Below are 18,652 nucleotides of genomic sequence, written 5' to 3' on the forward strand. Positions count from 1 at the left end.
CTGTGAATGTGTTAGGATTTTCTGGGGAGAGAAAATATTTTTCAGCCGGTTACAAAAGAAGTATGTATGCTAGAGACATCATGGATGGATGTATAGGGTGTCTGGCTGCTCCAAAGTTTTTTGCTCTGATCAAAAATGTTGAGAGCTTTCCAACTGAATGATTTATTGCAAAGCAAGTCCTGTAGGGTCCTTTGCTTATAGCTGATGCTCTTGACCCACTTTGCTTAGGTGCTATGAGCTGTTCCCATTGAAATGGATTGTTTAACCTTGTTTCTCCTTTTTCTCTGGGAACTGACTTACTCTTATGCAGGCCCCTGATGTCTCGATGCTCTTTCACAGTGTTCAATTGATCTCAAGAAGAATGTGCTAGTGATCGGCACGACTGGTTCTCAGACCACTTTCCTCCCGGAGGGTGAGCTCCCAGAGTGTGCCAGGCTGGCTTATGGGGCCGGGCGGGAAGACGTGCGGCCGGAGGAGATTGCGGACCAGGAATTAGCAGAAGCAATACAGAAGTCCGTAGAGGAAGCAGGTATCATAACGAGCCCAGCTGAAATAAGAATCTGCATGGTTTTCTTGCTGTGTATCAGGATGTCTGTTGGCAGTCACTGAAAGGCCCCTTCTCCCTTTTCTCAGTTCCTAGGAGATGTAATCTAATACAATATCAGTGAGTAAAAGGTAGAGAGAAAGGGGCTTTGTTCTTGGTTGTGGCTTCTAATTACACCTATCTTTTCCTTTTTGTACAGCAAAATCTGTCCACATGAAGGCATTTGGGGGTGCTTGCTGTTCAATTTGTGCTCTCCTTGCAACTTTCTACCAGCTCTGATATCTTGGTCTTCGAAGGTGTGGAGATAAGTGATTGTCTCTGGCACCCATTCACCTGGTTCAAATTGTTGTGCCTAGTCAGGGGCATGACTCAGTTACGTTGTGTTTTAGCAGCCTCACATAGGGTCACTTGTGGTGACCTCTGCAAATCCTGTTCTTAATAGCTACCGCATATAAAAGTAGAGGAGCTGTAGCAGTAAGTACAAATCTTTGGAAAGGAGGAATACCAGCCTCAGCAATTATTTGGGTCTTATATGTGCAGTGTCAAAGTACATCTGTGCCTGGTTGCTGCCCCTCCGCTGAGGAGCTATAACTAAGCAATAAGCCTTAACTTGTAGCTTATTCCCACCTGTTTCTTTTTCAAGACAAAGTAAGTTCATGACAATTTTTAGAAACAGTGTGCTATTTCAGCATTTTTGCCTTAGAATGGTGCTTGTGCCCTTGGAAGGTAAACTGTTTTTCTTACTAAAGATTACTGTTGCTCTGAATTTCAAAAGCAGAAGCAGCAGCTGAATTCACATCCTAATGTATATCAGCCTTAAAGATAGTCTGCAAAGAGAATTTTCCCCTCCTCTCCTAGTTTTGTTCCCTGTTACTCTGGAATCTGTAAGCTGCACAAATGAAGATGGTCTGGGCTCTGGAAGATATTGGTAACTGCAAATTTTAGCTAAATGGAGATGCCAAAATAGTTGAAAGCTGAGCTATAAGCCAAACTGTCTGAAACTCAGGTTTTCCATTTAACTCCTCCCTTAACTTCAGCATATGCTTTAGAATAAAGGAGAGCTTCATTTCTTTATGCTATTATGAGAAGCCATAAGCAGCTCAGAAAGTGTATTTCGTAGGACTTTTCCAAAACTGTTAAGGATAGCTTTTTTTTTTTTCTTTTTAATGGAGGTGGGAAGATGTTTGAGTTTACTTTAACTTTTTCCTTTGAAAGCATTGCACTAAGATTCTGCTTTCTGTATGTGTGCAGAACATGTTTAAGCTGATAAAGTTGATTTCTTCTGTGGTTTTATTGCTAATCTTTTTTTAATTATAGCATGCTTCTCATTAGAATTGAAGTCTGATAACATTTTTTAATATGTATATATATATATGAATATATTATAATGCACTGTGTGTTTTTTTCCTTTAACACTTCCCAATTGCTGCTTGGTTGTCCAAAGTGTAAGCAGTGTCTTTTCTGCAAATAACCAAGGGGAGCACAGGACTGTACTTAACAGTCCCACTGAACAATATTCTTCTATGCCTGAAAGTTTTCACAGATATAAAACCTCCAGAGGAAGGCCAGTCTTTAGTTTATTGTCAAGAAATGGTTTGCATGTTTGACTTTTTAAACCAAATTAGAATGCTCATTAGCTTAAGTTGCAGCAAGTAAAGAGAAAAAACAAGGATTTGACCTTGCTCCATCAGGTTTTTACATACCTAAATGTCAGACTTGGTGGCTTGGGGTCATGTCTCTTCACATAACCTGGAAGAGAAAATGTAGAGATGTAAATGCGTTCTTCTCCTGTTAAAATTCTGAGCTTGATGAAGACAAGGTTGTTTTTTGCAGTCTCCCCCCATTTCAGGTGAGTCTTTGCAGACATAGTTGGCTGGACTTAGTTCTCAGCTGAAAGAGAGGTCAAATAAAAAACAAACCTCTTGGCCTGAAAAATGTGAGTCTTTATAATTAAAGCATTTTAGGCAAGTGCTTTAAAATGAAGTGTCTAAGATGACTTGCAGCTGTTTATATACCAGTACTGTTCTAAAGACCATGAGGCTTTGTTCAAGCTAGTCAGCAATCTGCCATTTTCCATTGATACTGAGCCGTAGAGGAATGTAAAAGATTTATGAGAATAGGAAATCCATTTTATATGTTCACTTAATACTTGTAGAACACTAATGCACAAAATTAAGGTAGGTCTTGCTTAGATTGACTCTCTGCAAGCCTTGGACCTGTTACAAGTCTCTGACTTGCAGGCATCTTGTTAGCTGTATTCTGAGATATCAGACTATTAACTTACACCCTCGTGCTCTTTTCTAAAACAATTAACTGCTGCTAGCTGGTACCAGAAAAAACAAGTGAAAGAACAGTAAACTGGAGAGGAAGAGAGAGAGAGAGAACATAATGTAGCGCCAAGGAAACCCAGCTTCCCACAAGGCCTGTAATCTTTCATAACAGCTTGAGTAGTACAACAGAAATCACTGTACATCTGTAGAGTATTAAAGTTCTCATTTTGAATGCACCTGGGTTATTCTTGAGTTTTATTTAATCCCTGGAAGCCTACTTTTGTGAGCCTCGTGTTTTCTGTCAGCTGACTTGCTGGTGTTTCAACACCTGTGGAAAGGCAACTGAGATGGTAGTGGTATGTTTTACATGTTTGACTGTGATCTACTAGATTCTCCATGAATGCTTCATTTATTGTCTTGAGAGCTCATTCTTTTCTGCCAATATGCAGTGTCCTCCCCGCTATCACCACCCCTGGTAACAACCTGGTGGTTATGGAGCATTTACAAAACTGACAGCGAAACTACAATTGTCTTAGGAGGAAGCATACTGAAGTAGCTTATCCTGCGTGCAGCTTTTCATCCAGACAGCCTGGCTATAAGAAAGGCGTTGCCTCCATATATGCAACTCAGGCTTTTCCTAATATAGAGAGGAATTTATCCCTGATGGTGCACTTTGTGGAGAAGAGTTTGTTCCTGGCGCTAGCTGGATCAATATCCTTGATGGGGTTAGGATTCAGCTCCTGTGGATACCCTGGGAGAAGAATGACAGCAAGTCTCGGAGGGATGGTGCTGAGGAGTGCTTGGCATAATACCAGGTACTTCTGCTGTCTAAATGACTACAGCTCCCTGATGTTTGACTGATCAGACCCTGATTTTTGACTCACTGGGTCTGTAATCAGTTCTGCTTTCTCTCCAAAGGATTGGCTTGGAAGCAGAGAGCGTGAACATAATGCTACCACATAGAAACAGAAAAAAATCCCTTCTGTTCGAATGTGTATTCTGTGTCACGAGCCTCTTTGCCACCCTTATGAAAGATGAGCAGTCTGAAAATCTGCAGGATAATTTTGGATTTTTAATACTGTAGCATAGCCAAGTTGTAACTGCGTTAAGACCAGGTGTGTGACCAATAGAAAAGATTGCTCTGGTATAAAATAAAGGAGCAGATGCACGAAGTGTATTGATCAGAGGTGTGGTATCGCAGTATTTAGTGCACCTTTTTATCTAACAGAATAAAAGAAATGGGTACCTGAGGTGAAAAAGGCAGTCTTCTTCCGTGACACAGAACAGGAGGCAAATCCTGGCTGTACATGTGAGCGTGGTTAGTCAGCCCTCCCTAGTCCACTTGGATATCTGTAAAAAGAGGGAGACTTGAGGTTATACACAACTGTTTAATTAAGACCTCTGAGCTTGGAAGCTTTTGGGAAGCCATGGAGCACAATCTGAATAGCTGTTTGGGTATCTGATGCAGAACAGAGTAGGACCTTAATGGAAGAACAGGCACTCTTACAGCAAAGGTCATGTTGGTGATTTAACGACAGAATGTGAGCTGATATATTAGCAAAATTAGACCATTAGCGAGGTAAGTTCACTCATTTAATCTAGCCTGATACCTAGACCCAGCGTGTGGTGCTACCAATAGAGATCTGTACTTTATCCATTCTCCATGTGGAGGAGGAAGCAGTTGAGCTGGTTTGACTTCTGGCTGTCTGTTCTTTGCATTGCTCTTCAGTGCCTCAGGGAGTATTCCCTTTTGGGATTTCTGCCCTAGGATCTTTATGCTTCCCATTTGCAGCAAGCCAGTGTTTGCTTATCTTCTCTTGCCTGTGATGGCATGATCCATCACAAGGCCATTGCCACTGGGAGCAGTCTGAGAATTGTGCCATCTCAAACCTCATATCACTAAAAGTGACTCCTGAATGCGGCTGTACGGAAAACAATCTGGTACAGTGCTAGACATCTGCCTTGTGCTGCATATATTTTATCAAGTGTGTAGTATCACCCACAGACCACTGTGCAGTGTAGGCAGTACAGAACAGCCCTTCAACTGGTTTTCAGCGGAGTTATTTTTGACTCGACGTAATGAATTACCCAGGCAGAACTCCTTTTGGAAGTCAGCGAACCTGAGGAGCTCCTGCTGCTCATGTGCTGTCTTTGTGGACAGTTGGGAGGGGAACTGCAATGTCGCAGGACTGTAACCATGCATGTTGTGTGCTTTGAATGCTAACGCAAGTTTGGTGTGTTTGTTTCCTAATCCAAACAGAACGTCAGAAGCCTTGATGCATGTAGTGTGTGTTTACTGCAGCTGGAGTGGGCCACAGACCAGGTATTTATAGCCATCAGTTTATAAGCTTTTTCTACTACATTCACACTACCTGCAGCAGGACTGTCCTTACTTTAAAGTGTACTGGGGAGAAACCCACATGATGTGAAATTACCAACTCCTCCATTTAAGAGTGTGGAAGAACATTCCGCTTCGCTTGGCCAAAGGCAGCAAACCTGTGTGTTGCCTGTACTAGGAAAGGTGGACCCTCCTGTTCATGTGAAGGAGAGCCTTACAACTCTGACTTTCCTTCCTGTGCGCTCCAAGTGATGCTTGGTGCTTACATAAAACACTTCTGTTTCTTCAACCTGAGCTTCTGTCGAGTGGTCATCCTCAACAGAATGAACGAACTCCATGACAGTTCAGAGGAGTCATTTGCACAAAATAAACCAGCGTGAGTCCATGCTGAAAACTCTTGTCCTAATATAAAATTGAAGTGGATCTGGTGAGCTGAAATGCCATTATGCTGTCGTATGTGTACTGTTTTCCTGAAACAGTCTACTCATTAATGCAACAGTTACATTACAACTCCCCCCAGTCACTGGTTATTTGGGCTTATCTCTGACACAAGTATTTTTAAAAGATTTTAAAGGGTGGGGAAATACTTGCTGATGGTGTACTCTAACAGTTTTAATTTAGATGCAGTTCAACATGTCATGGCTACATGTGCAGATCAACAAATTGAAATTGACCATTTATGTTAGAAGTCAGTAATTCCAGTGTTTGCATTAGATCTGGCCTGCATAATTATCTGGTCTGAAATGAAAGCAAGCGTGTTGGTTGTGCTAATATGTAATACTTTTAAAATCTTGCATTAGCACTAACATTTGAATTTTGTGATAAATAGCTGTCTTTTGGCTTTAGGAGCCTGTGGACTCCTCAGTCTTCTGGGGTTCTCTAATTAAAGCCTAGGAGGCTGCCTGTCTCTCTTATATCAAAATTGCTTCAACATAACCTGCTCTTAGAGAAACCAATTGGCAGCTAGTTCCCTTCCTGCTTGACAGCAAACAACATTATGTTGAAAAAGAATGAATAACTGACAAGTAATTTTATATCCACAATTTCAATTCAAGCTGACAAATCATATGGAGGATGTTGGCTGAACTGTGGGTATCTTGTTTTCTAATTGTTACATGCGTTAACATGCTGAAGGGAAAAAAAATAAAGATAACTGCTCTGTATGGCTAGAAGTTTACTTTGCTGCTGTTACTGCAGCTGTGCTGATAACCAGATGAGAAAGTAATGGGGTTCTTTGGTTTATGCTCTTGATTAAGGAGAAACTTATGGCTAAAAGAAAACCTAAAGTTCTTTTCAGCTTGAGCAAGCCATCTGTGAAGCACCCCTCTAACTACTGTGTACGTGTATCCCATCGAAGCCTGCTTTCTGTATCACAAAGAGGAGTTTGGATCTCGCTCTCCTTTGAAAAATGCCCCTTTAAAGGGGATGCTGGGATTTATCATCATCTCAGTGACTGCAGATATATCTGCTCACTTTGAAATGTAAATGTCCTCTAATTGTGAGCTCTTTGAGCACCCTAGAACTGGCTTCTTGTCTTTCACTGTCAGTAATGAAGTGTCTGCAGCTGGAATGTAGCTGCTGGATTTGCACTTGGTTATTCTTGGAGCACTCAGGACAGTTTGTAACAACTTCTTGCAATAGCTGATGATATGAATGGAGCGGTGCTCTGGTGAGTAATTTCCAAGCTGATATGCAAACTGTTGTCTTAGCTTCTATTCAGAAGGTATAGATATTTGAAAATCATGGTTCTCCTGTGTTCTAACTACTTATTTCTTTCTGTCTTATGTATAGAGAATAGTGACAAAGAAACTACCTCACTGGAAATGCCCTCATTACCAGCTTCTGATGGGTTTCAAAATCCAGTCCAGTCTTCAGGACAAAGTTCTAAGATCTGTAATCCCACAAATCAATTACTTGATCGTTCTGTCTCTGCCCCTGCTTCAATTTGCTCATCCGAATCTAGCCTCGCAGAGCCCATTAATCCTAGAGCCGTCAAGTCTTTTGAGTCTTCAGCTGAATGCCAGATAACCCCAGAAAAAGAACATCCTCTCTTATTACAGCATCTTTCCAAAAACTCTTCCTTGGCAGATAACAAGCCTTCTCTCCAGACAGGTGAGGTAACTTGTTGCAGTCCAGCTTGCCCTTCACAGAAAACACTCAAAGAAACATTTGTTGCTGACAGTCTAATGGAATGTAACGCTAAAGAACACGGCTGTGGTCAGGAACCTCCTTTGGAAGTGACAAAAGAAAATAGTTTGACTAACACTGCTAAGCACGGGCAAATTGAAGATGTATCTCTGTCTTCAGAACAGGAGGAACAGAAGCAAAAGAATGAGCTTGCCATAGGCCATCAGACGTGCAAAGAATCAGAGAAGCCTGAACAGCTGGAGAAACAAATTGACACAACTGACCCAGAGGTTCCTTGCAAGGTTGGTGGGGTTGAGAAACCTGTTGTGGAAGAAGAGGGCCATACAGCCAGCCAGCCAGAAAATCCTCCTGCAGAAACGAGAGGAGATGGACTAGAGAAAGCAGATCTTCCCTGCATGAAAGGGAGTATCCAAATGTCAGCCTCCTGTAGCTGTATGCATATGGAAGTAGATGTAGTTGAGCGGTCAGTAGCTGAAGTGCACAGCTCAGCAAGCAAGCAGAAGCCTGAGAACGGAAGTGTATCTGACCTGAACTCAGATGCCTCCTCTATGGAGGTGGAGTCGTTGAAGTCTGCAACCTCCTTGAGTGATCCAGTTTCCACCCCTGATGTGTCACAGTCCAAAAGCACCAGTGAAATTCCTGCAAAGTATAATGAGTTGTCCAATGAAACAGCTGAAATCGGTTCTCCCCCCCCCAGCATCCACCAACCGGACACAGATCCAGGAAGACCTGTAGAAGAGCCATGTTTCTCTCTAGCAACAGCCTTGAAAGAGCTTCACAGACTCTTGATTATCAGTCGTAAAGGAGAATGTAAACTCCTTGCATCTGAAGTCTCTCAGCTGGAAATGGTTCACAAAGAGCAAGCACAGCAGAAGGGGTTTTCTGAAGATGAGCAAAAAGGCTCACATCCAAGTGGCCAGGAACAGAGTTGTTCCTCCTTTAAGGGGAGGTCTGAAGGTAGAAAAGCAGAGGGGAACCATCCTTGTGATTCTGGCACAGAAAACAACCTTGGGTCTATCAGTCACATGGAGTCAGCTATTGGAGAAGGTGCTTTAGAGATTCAGGAGTTTTCAGGTAAGAATGATTTGATTTTAGTGACTTCTGCAGCGACATCTGACCAGCAACAGAGCTCTGAGCAGGCTGAAGTTTTGGCAGAATGGAATCAGAGTCCAACTAGTCCAGCCTTGGAACAAAACACATCTATTTCCTCTCAAACTGCTTTGGATGAAGATGCACCTCAAGATATTCGGGCACCATTCACAGGAGCACCTGGGAGAAGCAGCAGTTCTTCTCCTGAAGGTCCGTGGTCATTGGGTGGGTGTGAGGAACCGCTGCTGAGCCCACTTGCTGGCTATACTGAATTTCCCTTGGCTGCTTCTCCACCACCTGCTTTCCCCGCGGCTGATGTTGATCGAATCCTTGGTGCTGGTTTTACCATGCGAGAAGCTCTCGAGGCTTTGGAACAAGCGGATGGAAATGCAGATCTTGCTCTTCTCATTTTGCTCGCCAAGAGTATTGTTGTTCCTACGTAACTACGGAGGAGGTAGCTGCCTGGGGTGTCTCTTCCTTTAAAGGACGTATCTAAATTACACATCACAATGTACAAGCAGAATGTTGAGCCAGATTTTTTAATTCTTTGCAGCCAAAGTAACTTGTCTCTTCTGTTTCACTTGTTAGATTTGGCCTTTTAAAAGAAAGAAAACGTCCTAGCATTGTGTGGACAAGATAGCTTTTAATTATGCATACTGGATTAAAATTAATGTTTTTATTTAAATGTAAAATTTTAGAATAAGCTCCAATGTTATGAATAAAAAAGCAGAAGCCATTAAGATCGCCACCCTGTCCAGCGCAAAGCAGATTGTGAAATAAGTTGAACGTGTGTGTGTGTGCAGCCAGTGGCGAGGCACAGCACGTGGTGTTACAGGACATGAGGTGCACACTGAGTTTGGGATGGTGCAGGCGCAAAACACCGCTTTTCTAAATGTACTTTGTGGGTTTTACCAGTTTTCTCTCTCCTGTGCTTTATAACCAAACGTATGGGATGCTGATGAAACATTTATGGCAGCTACTAAAGGCTATGTAGGTGCCCACAGATGTGTAAAACTTCGCAGAAGGAGTGGGAGGGTGTGGGGTGGTTTTGGAAGCATGTTTTCGTGTGTGCACGGGAAAAGCTGATGCCTGCTTTTGCCAAACCCTTTTATGCTTTTGGGCCAGTGTGTTTAAGTTTACAATGTGGGGATAAGGGATAGGGAGAATAAGGGAAGGGATAGAATTTGGTGCTACCAAAACTAAGAGATGTACTAACTTATTTGAGGATATGCTGGTATTAATTGTAGGGGGGGGAAGGAGTATTTTACTTTTTTTTTTCCTAGCCTTGCCCACACCATGTTCCCCCCCTACAAAAGAACAAGCTCAACTGCTGCAGGCAGAATGTTAATGATGAAACTGCTTAAGAAACCAGCCGTGTGTTATGGCTCTTAATCCCCCTCTACCCGTGGAAGATGGATTCTTTATGCACTGCAAGGGGGTGTGATCAGAAGAATGAAGAAATCTGCTTTGCACTAATTCATCTTGATGTTTGGGGGATCATCGGCCTCTCAGCTGTGGAAATGCAAACTGCAGAAAGTCTGTAGCAGCTGATGGGGTACTAATGTAATACCTCTTAAAGAGTGAGGGCTCCTGAATAGGGTTTATGAAACAAATGCACTTGACGTGGCTTCTGCATTATAACCATCGTGGCCTTCCGGGAAGTCCTTGGTGAGTAGTAGCCTGTCTGATTAGGACTCACTGAGGCTGTGTTGTAGGAAGCTCTTTCCAGATGCTTTTTTTTTTTTCTTCCTCCAAATGAACTACTTTTTGGTTTTCTGCAAAGCCCCAAAACACTGTTGGGGCTGGGGAAGGGAAAGGAAAGCATGGTTAAATATGATACCAAATTTTAAGTAGGAACTTTTCCTTAATCCCACTTGGAAATCTCTGAAGTGGATTTTGTGTAAAGTGTTCATCTTTAACTTCCTGCTTTGAGCTAAACCTGAAGTGATGGATCAGCAGTGGCTGGAAATACGTTTTGTTCATGGCTTTCATTTGTTATAATTGTCTCAGGCCTGTCCCTGGTGTTTTGTTTTCCCTGTTGCTTAGCAGGTTTGCCTGTGTGTATGTTAGGCTTTTTTCACGCAGGATAGCTTTTACACACAACACAAATCTGGTTTCATCTGCGAACTTGCAGGAGTTTCTCATGTCAGTAAGTGGTGGTTGTCAGATTTTTCTTAGATGCTTGGGTAGCCAAGAGATCCTTTATATTCTAAAGAGCTTTAAGGCATTCCTCTGTTGAATGGAGCTTTTGCTCAAGTTCTGGAGCTAGGCCTGGGGCTCCCAGACACATTTAGCTTATTTCCCACTACTTGTGGTGGCAGCAGTAGTCACTGTGCATGTGTTGGAAGCAGCGTTTGGCTGTTTGGGACCCCCTTGCCTGAGTAGCATCAAGTAATTCACTTCAGGCTCTGTTCAAAATAAGTTCCTGAGGCAAGGCTACAGCTTTATGATCTTTACCATGCAGGCAGTAAGAGTTTAGCCGTGCTGAAGCTTTTTGATACTTTCCTTGCAATGAGCACCCCAAATCAGTGAAAGCCAGATCTGTAAAGGGTAATGCTTGGACTGCTACAGGAGTACAGATGTTGTCATCAGATCTCTCTCTAGAAGCTTTAGGAAATAAGATAACAATATTAGTCCCATTCCCGTATGGTTCACTATCAAAAGCAGCAACATGAATGAAGCTCCCAGCTCTCAGATCCAGAGCATCCTCAGTCTAAACAGCCTGTTTCTGCTCCCGATTCACACCATGGGTCTCAGTGAGGTGGTCCTTGGAGCAAGCCCATCTCTGGTACACATGGTCAGTGTACCGAAGACACCAGCTGCGGGTGGTTGGCCCCCCTGGATGCGTGAGAGCTGAATTTGCACCCTTAACCTGCAGGTTCATTTACTGCCAGCTTCTTTGAAGCATCAGATGTTAGCCATTCAATGTTATACCCTTTTCATATTTACACTTTTATGTTTTTAGAAGCAATTGCTAATAGCTAGAGAAAGTACTGCTGCTTTGCACCAAACTGGTTAAAGGCTCTAGTTTTATGGCCACGTTTACTTAGATTGCATATACAGAATTTATGCTATAAAAGCTTTAGAGCATCAGCCAACTTGCTTCAATGCTCAGTTTTATTCTCTGTCAAATATAGTTTTTGAAATCTGCCCTTCTGCCAAAGCTGTAAAGAAGCATTTATCGATATTGCTAGAATTTCCTGGGTAACTTTCTCTGAACTGCTAGAAACAAAGCCTGACCCCCCAATTGATTAATACTTGTAAAATTATTTTATATCAAGTTGGTCCAAGCCTGGTGATCTAAATCTCTTCATTTCACAGAGCCTTGCTTTGAGTGAATGGTTATGTGCTGCTAAATTAGAAAATAATTTTGGCTTTTCAGGAGCAAGATTCATGTTAGAGAAAATCTGGGCAGTGGTGAGTATTTAAGGTTAAATAAAATGTAATAGTTAGTGAATGCTGTCTAAAAGTTGTCTTCTGTTTTAACGTGTATGTGTCCTCTCTGCTTTATGCACATATCCTTTGCTCAGCCTTTAGCAATCTCTTAGCTGGTCTCTCTGCTTACCTGGCCAACAAAGTGGGAATATTTGTATTTAAACAGGGATGGCAGACTGTTAAAGTTTTTCGGCTAGAGAGGGGGAAAAAGGTAATGCCAAAAGCTGTTTAAGTGTCCAAAGGAGCTAAGTAAATGTATTCTGGGCTAAAGTAAGGCTCTTCACACCCGTCTCTTGCCCTCCTCATTCATCAATGCTCCAATATATTAACTGTCACATCAGCTTGGCAAAATGATTTCACTATGAAAAGTCTTATCTGTAGAGAATAAAGCAATATTCAAGCTGCTTCATTAAGATGCCAATGCCTGTGGGGACCCTACCGGGTCTGTAGGATTTGTTTCTGGGTATTTCCCAAAGCCACTGTGGTCATGTACCTTGCCATTTGGTTTCTGGGAGGTATTCCTTTCCTTAAAGATACTGAAGGAATTTATTGGGCTTCTTGCTGAATGCCTATTTCTGTAAATGAGGCTCTAGGTAAGTTTAGTGACGTTCAGTGAAATAACATCTGAAAGTCTCTGGGCACAGATCTATCTGACACGAGGAGGAAATATTTCCTGGTGACAGGCATGTTTACGGGCCGCTGAGCAGAGCTGCACTGTGCTGTATTACTGTGACAATCTCTGCCTTGTTGCTAATTATGTTTAACTTTCTATGTAGACACTTGGTCTCAAGGACTGTTAACCTTGTACCTCCTAGATATGTTCCTTTCTTTCTGTCCTTGTCTCTCCCTCTTTCCTGCTGTCTCCTTTCCTCCAAAGTAGCAATATTTAAGTGTACTTGTTGGATGCTTAACTTCCAGATGGTAAGTTTTCCTTAAAACACTATGCCATTTATCAGTAAAAGGAGGAACATATCCTAGAGGTTTCTTCACCAGACTTGGACTTCTTGCCACACAGCTCCCCAGAACTCTAATGTGAATTCAAAGAGGAGAAACCAAGAGGCTTTTTGCCTGCCTCTCTCGGAGGTCAGCTTGGGAAATTGGGTTGGTTTTGTGTATATCATTCCCTTATGAAGCGTTCAAGAGATTTCTTCCTGCACTGTGTAGACGTAGCTTAGTCTGTGATCCAAATGTGTAGCGGTTTGGGTTTCTCTTTGACTGATGCTTTTTAGCTTAAGAGTTTTACAAACTCACTTAAGGAACTTGAGGGAATCAATACTCAGGAATCCTAAAGCTGGTTGCATTTGTGTCATTTACTCTTCTGGGCTGAACATACTGCAGTTGTCCTTGCAGACTGAAGGGAAGTGTGGTTGTATCATCAGAAAATGGGATGTGGTTCTGCCCAAAGTAATACACACTTGATTCTTTTTTGATTTTTGTTTTTTAATATTGGGGGACTGTTTATCAACAAAATTGATGTGTAAAAATTTGATATTTAAAAAAATGAATAAACACTTTATCATAATGTTGCTTGATTGGTCTGTCTGTATTTCTGAAATCACCATCCCTGCACTGAAATCATTCTCAGGCCATTTTCTCTGAAGTCAATAGGATTTCCTTAACATAAATGTTGCCATTTGAACTATAATAAGTAGAAATCGATGGTTAAAATGGTTGCATTGGCAGAGGCTGAGAGCAGGCGTGAGAAATTCAAATGTTCCCCTTCTACAGAAATAGGTTGTCAATTTCTTCAGGCATTGATTGGAAGTAGAAGGGTATAATATAAAATGTAGGGTATGATATACAATATATAATATTATATTAATATATAATATAAAATGTAGCACTTGGCCACAATACTATTTGCTGGAAAAATGAACAGGGAATCCTTGTGTCTCTTATGTACAGATTTCATTTTCAAACAGATTTGAAGATATTTTTTTTTCAGGAGCTAAAAACTAATCTCTTGGGACATCAAAAATTTGGTATTTCTATCCCTATGAAGCTCCTTGTGTCAATTTTAATTAGAAATTACTTTTTAATGATTCCATTCCCTTAGCATCATTTAATAGAAGAGGTATAGGAACTGATGCAAAGAGGTGTCATGTGCAGCACTAAGCTGTCCCACTTTGTTTTGGAAAGGGGGAGAAGAGGATTTTCCTCCTCCAAAACCTGTAGCAACATTTGTTTCATGGACCAGTAATTCCTTATCTTGAAAAACAGATGCACTTGCCTTGAGAGGAGCACTGAGGTTTCTGACCATTAAATCTCATGCATCTGGAGAACAGGCAATGGCATTGCAAGATCAGCAGACACACTAGAAAAATAAAGGGTTATGAATCAGTTACTGTGACAAAGCAGTTCTGGGACAGTGGTTTCCTCCTCACGTGCCTGACATGTTTGGAGCTCTACATGTGATGCTGGTGTCATTATAGATGAGCTATTTTATGTCACTTAATTATAAAACTGTGTTTTTAATTCTGGTCTTAGGGTGGGAAAGGTGAAGGTTTTGATGTGTGCACTGCTACAGGCCCATTCATACGTTGACCAAAATGTTGATTGCAGTCCATTCCCTTGGAAGATAATTAAGGACTAAAGACTCTTACTGTTTGAAAATTATTTTGAGCACTTGAGCCTTGTCCATTCTGCTTTATGAAGATGATACTCTTTTGGTACTGTATACAAATGCAAATTAACTGCACTGTTGCAGTTTGGGTTTGTGATCCTCCAGGTCTGTCTCCATTAGGTCATTAACACTTTTACGTCTGCAGCCCCGTGTATGACTAAAGGAGGTTCAGACCCTATGCAATAACTATAAAGCCTACTGTGAATTGGTGGCTTCCACTGGTTATCGTATGGGATGTGTTAGGAGATGCACAAGGGACTCCCTAGTGGTCTAGAGTTTACAAATGACAGATGAAGGTTTCTTTGAGTAGTCATGTGGGTGCAGAAGCCACATTAAGACCAGGAGCCGGATGCACGGAGGTGAGCATTGCATCACAACTTTCTGCACTAAAATAGTCAGCAGAAGTAATGTGACTAAACCACCCCTCATAAATTCAGCAGTTTCACTCGTGTGAGTGCAAGTGAGCCACTTCTTGGACAGGTATGTCACCAGAACGGGATTTAGGAAGCCCTGCTCTCCAGCCTGGCTTTTGATTTGTTCAATTAAGGTTGATTATCTGCTATACCTCTTCTTTTTCCTTGGAGTAAACTGAAGGGGGAAGCTTCCCCCCAGAAGCAGACTGCAATGATCGCTCCACTATTAGTTAATTGTCGGTGACAACCAAGCTTACTACTTACCAGGTACTATTATGATTGCCAACAAAAGCATTGAATCGTGCAGACAGGGACAGTGGCTGGTGGTTGCAATTCCTCACAGTAGCAGCTACCGAAAAAGTGACTAGTTTTGAGCCTCTTTGTTAACAAATGAAAATGGGAAACGTTTTAAAATCAAACACTTGGGCCCAGATGGGAAATGTTTTAAAATCAAACACTTGGGCCCAGTTGTGAAAACATAGGTACACTCACAGGGCTGTGGCCTGCACAATGTTAGAGATGCAGGGCTTGCTCTTTACTTATTCTGATAAATCTACAGTCTCTTCTCTGTCTTTTCCTAATCTAATTCTGAGCCCTGGCTCTTGAGAGGAGTTACCTCCCCTCTTCACACTCCTCAGTAAGAGCAGACTGTCACAATACACGGCCCGTTTTTAATGTAAATTATACTGGTGTTTTGTTTTGTTTTTTTTTTTCTTCTCCTTAAATCTATCCTACTACCTTCTGAAACGTTTCTTGTCTCTTTAATTTTCTTCCTGATTACTGGTGAGCTTCTTGAAGTGCCCTGTGACTGTAGTGCATGATAAGGCATGTTATGTATCCTGGGACAGTATCTTGCACTTGGTACACATTGCTGTAGGAGGTGAGATACACCTCAATGATTCATTCTGGCCTTCTCTCTTTTTGTGATGAGCTCCTGATGGCTCCTCTCTTTCTGGATAACGTTCTTCATGTTAACTTTGGGCTGTAAATGCTGAGCAAAGAGCCTGCTGCTGTCCCAAAGAGTTGAAAATCTCATGGGAAGAGGAAGCAGATGAGGATGTGGGGAGAGTGGGATGACAGCACCAGAGCTTGTGCAGGGGAGAATGAGAGCTGTCTTTAAATGCAGGTGCTCCTGTGGGAGTTTCTCATGGAAATCCATAATTGTGTGGTGGAAGCTTTAAGGGCTTACAGTCACCTTGCTGGATGCAACAGGTATCTGCAAACTCCCTGCTGTACTGTGCAGCCTTCTGTGGGGCGCAAGCACTAAGTGCTGTAAGGCCCAGCTATGCCAAACCTGGACAGAGAAGCTGCAGTCAAAGCTAACAATGTCTTTGTGCTTGCGTGGGAAGCAGGACAAGGGCTTGGAGTAGAACAGGTACTTGGGGCATTCAAAACATCCAGGAAAACTGTAGAAGACCAGGAAGTCTATACTATGGGATTTTACAGTTACATATGCTGTGCTGTGTCTAGTGCCTTCAGAGCAATCAGGAATGCAAACAGCACTTCACTGCTGGCTGGTGCTGTGCAGCATGCTTTCCTTGTACCTCAATCATGCTTTAAATGCTAAAGTATACCAGTAAATAATGAAATTGTGTTGGCTCTGGTTTGGCTTCTACAAAGGGGCTGACACTAGCTTGCTGGTCTCTCCAGCATCCTTTTAGGGATCAGACTCAGATGTTGCATGCCCAGGTCTGCTACTCAGTAGCTGTGTGCACTTTTTTTAGTGGGGTTCTGACCCTCTGTAATGTCCCACGTGAGCTTACCTTGTTCTGGTCGTGACCATTCAGCAGGAGAGCCCTCGCTTCCTTCCGTGTGTGCTGAGAATCTGCAGTCACAAGCTCTGATCCTTTTGGGGGCTTGCACGGTGCACTGATTCTGTTTCTCCTGCTGCTGGTGGGCTTGGGGGGAGCTGAGAAAAATAAGAGTTCTATGCTTTGGCTCTGTTTTAACCCAAGTGCATATGAATTGCGCTCTCTTTCGTTCCCTGGGAGTTTCTCCCACAGTTTCCAAAGCTGTTAAACTGGCTGGGCTGTTCCCGCAGCAGCTGCAGGAAAGGCCAGACTTGACCTGGCACGTCAGCTCTGGCTCAGCCCATCCCTTCCCTCCCAGCAGGTTATTTACAGAGGAAGTGTTGTGAATGGTGCAGGGAATGCGCTTGTGGAGAGCTGCTGGCTTTTCCTTTTTTTAACTGCTTTTACTTTCAGTTCTATTTTCAGTTATTAGCATTGAATGTTGCATCAGAGCCTTTCACCTGAATCTCAAGAGTAGGGTTTATTACTAATTCTATCTTTTATTTCTTTATCCTCCCTTTCTAGGAGCAGTTGGGCTTAACTGCTGCACCCTGCACCAACTCCTCACTCTGTCCCATGATGGCTATTGGGGCTTGTATTTATTTGTTCCCAGCCCTCCAAAACAGCTGCTGCTTGTGTTTTCACGTTTGCGGACTCATCTTACAAATTTCCTTCTCTACAGACTGATGATCAGTTGTGTGACTGCTTTTGGCTCCTACCAGGGCCCACCACATTGATAAATGACATTGATGTGTTGACGGGCTGGTATTAAAAGGCTGCTGAACAGCAGTGGGAGATGGGCAATGGGTTTTGATGCTTTTTTCATTGGGACCCTTAGCCTGATCCCCCGTGGTGGTGGCAGGCAGGGGCCCACGCAGGTTTGGCCTCTGAGGGACATTCATCTGGCCCATTTTAGGCCCCACGTTGCCAAGCGACCATGTGCACAAACCTTAGGAGAGCAAAGAGATGGGATCCTGTATTTATCTCTGTTTTTGCTGGAGATGCATGCTGCAGGACGAGAGGAAGCTTTGCTGTGGCCCTTGGTGGTTGGGTGCTACGCGGACCTGCTGTTTTTCCCTCACATCACTAAGTAGTGACACAAAACGTCACTTTCTGTTGACACTGGCCCCTGCCAGGCCCTGAAGCACAGCAAGGCCATGGGGCATGCAGGGGGGTCTGGCAGCCACCTTGCCTTGTGTTCCCAGGCTGGGGGACACAACGCTCCCCACCCCTTGACCCCTCACTGGGCCCCCAGTTGACATCTTCCCCACAAGTCCCCTCAGAGGGCTGCACGGGACCCAGCACTGTCACCCTGTATCCCCTCATCTCCCTGACGTCCCCTCGTTGGGTCCAACACCATCTCCCCTCCCTGCACCCAACGCCATTTCCCCTCACGCCCCCTTACTGAGGCCAGGGCCACGAGGGACCCGGTGCCCCCTCCCCACAAGTCCCCTCACAGGGTCCAACGCAGTTGCTCCTCGTGTCCCCTCCGCCATCTCCCCTTCACTGGGTCCTTCACTGTCCCCTTGTGCCCCCTAACCGAGCCCAGGGTCAGGAGGGACCTAACGCCACCTCCCCTCCCGCACCCAGTGTCATCTTCACTCGTGTGCCCTTGCTGAGCCCAGAGCTATGAGGGACCCAGCACCCTCTCCCCCCATCCTCCTCACGTCACCTCACTGTGCCCAGCACCACCGCCCCTCGCGTCCCCTCACCAACTACCCAACCGTTCCCCTCGTGTCCGCTGCCTTCATGCAGGGCCGTCAGGGACCCAGCGCCAGCCCCTTGCTCCCCCCCTCATCCCCTCGCCCCCCGCCCCGTTCTCCTCGGGGCCGCCATTTGGGGCGGGGGCGGCACCGCTGGGCTCCGGGAGGCGGGCGCCGGCTGCGGGGCGGGCCGGGCCCTTCTCCTCCCCCCTGACCTCAGATCCTGGCGGAGCGCGGCGCCGTCACGAGTGCGGCCCGGCCCCGCTCCGCTCGGCCCCGCTGCGCTCCCTCCTTCCCCG

At 43.9% G+C, this 18,652-nt stretch overlaps 1 protein-coding gene and 1 long non-coding RNA gene across 8 annotated transcripts in view; one reads left to right on the forward strand and one right to left on the reverse strand.

Moving 5' to 3' along the window:
* The window catches only part of DDI2 (DNA damage inducible 1 homolog 2), a 25,982-nt gene extending 12,631 nt beyond the window's left edge, over nucleotides 1-13,351 (forward strand). The window contains exons 8-10 of one of the 4 annotated variants that reach the window (XM_066981980.1): nucleotides 340-529; nucleotides 5,075-5,137; nucleotides 6,944-7,179. In XM_066981980.1, coding sequence (XP_066838081.1) covers nucleotides 340-529; nucleotides 5,075-5,091 — 207 coding nt within the window. In that variant the 3' untranslated portion in view covers nucleotides 5,092-5,137; nucleotides 6,944-7,179. The other 3 variants (XM_066981977.1, XM_066981979.1, XM_066981978.1) reach the window with 3 other exon arrangements.
* Nucleotides 1-18,527, reverse strand: part of LOC136786857 (uncharacterized) — a 26,806-nt gene extending 8,279 nt beyond the window's left edge. The window contains exons 1-6 of one of the 4 annotated variants that reach the window (XR_010826320.1): nucleotides 18,363-18,516; nucleotides 17,600-17,658; nucleotides 16,624-16,769; nucleotides 14,055-14,138; nucleotides 4,061-4,164; nucleotides 1,833-2,293 (exon numbers count right to left, since the gene is read on the reverse strand). This is a non-coding gene — a long non-coding RNA (uncharacterized lncRNA). Of the gene's footprint in view, nucleotides 1-1,832; nucleotides 2,294-4,060; nucleotides 4,165-14,054; nucleotides 14,139-16,623; nucleotides 16,770-17,599 lie in introns of those variants that run through there. The other 3 variants (XR_010826318.1, XR_010826321.1, XR_010826317.1) reach the window with 3 other exon arrangements.
* Between the last annotated feature and the right edge of the window lie 125 nt (nucleotides 18,528-18,652).

The sequence above is a fragment of the Anser cygnoides genome, chromosome 23 (assembly GCF_040182565.1).
Source record: "Anser cygnoides isolate HZ-2024a breed goose chromosome 23, Taihu_goose_T2T_genome, whole genome shotgun sequence".
Lineage (NCBI taxonomy): Eukaryota > Metazoa > Chordata > Aves > Anseriformes > Anatidae > Anser > Anser cygnoides.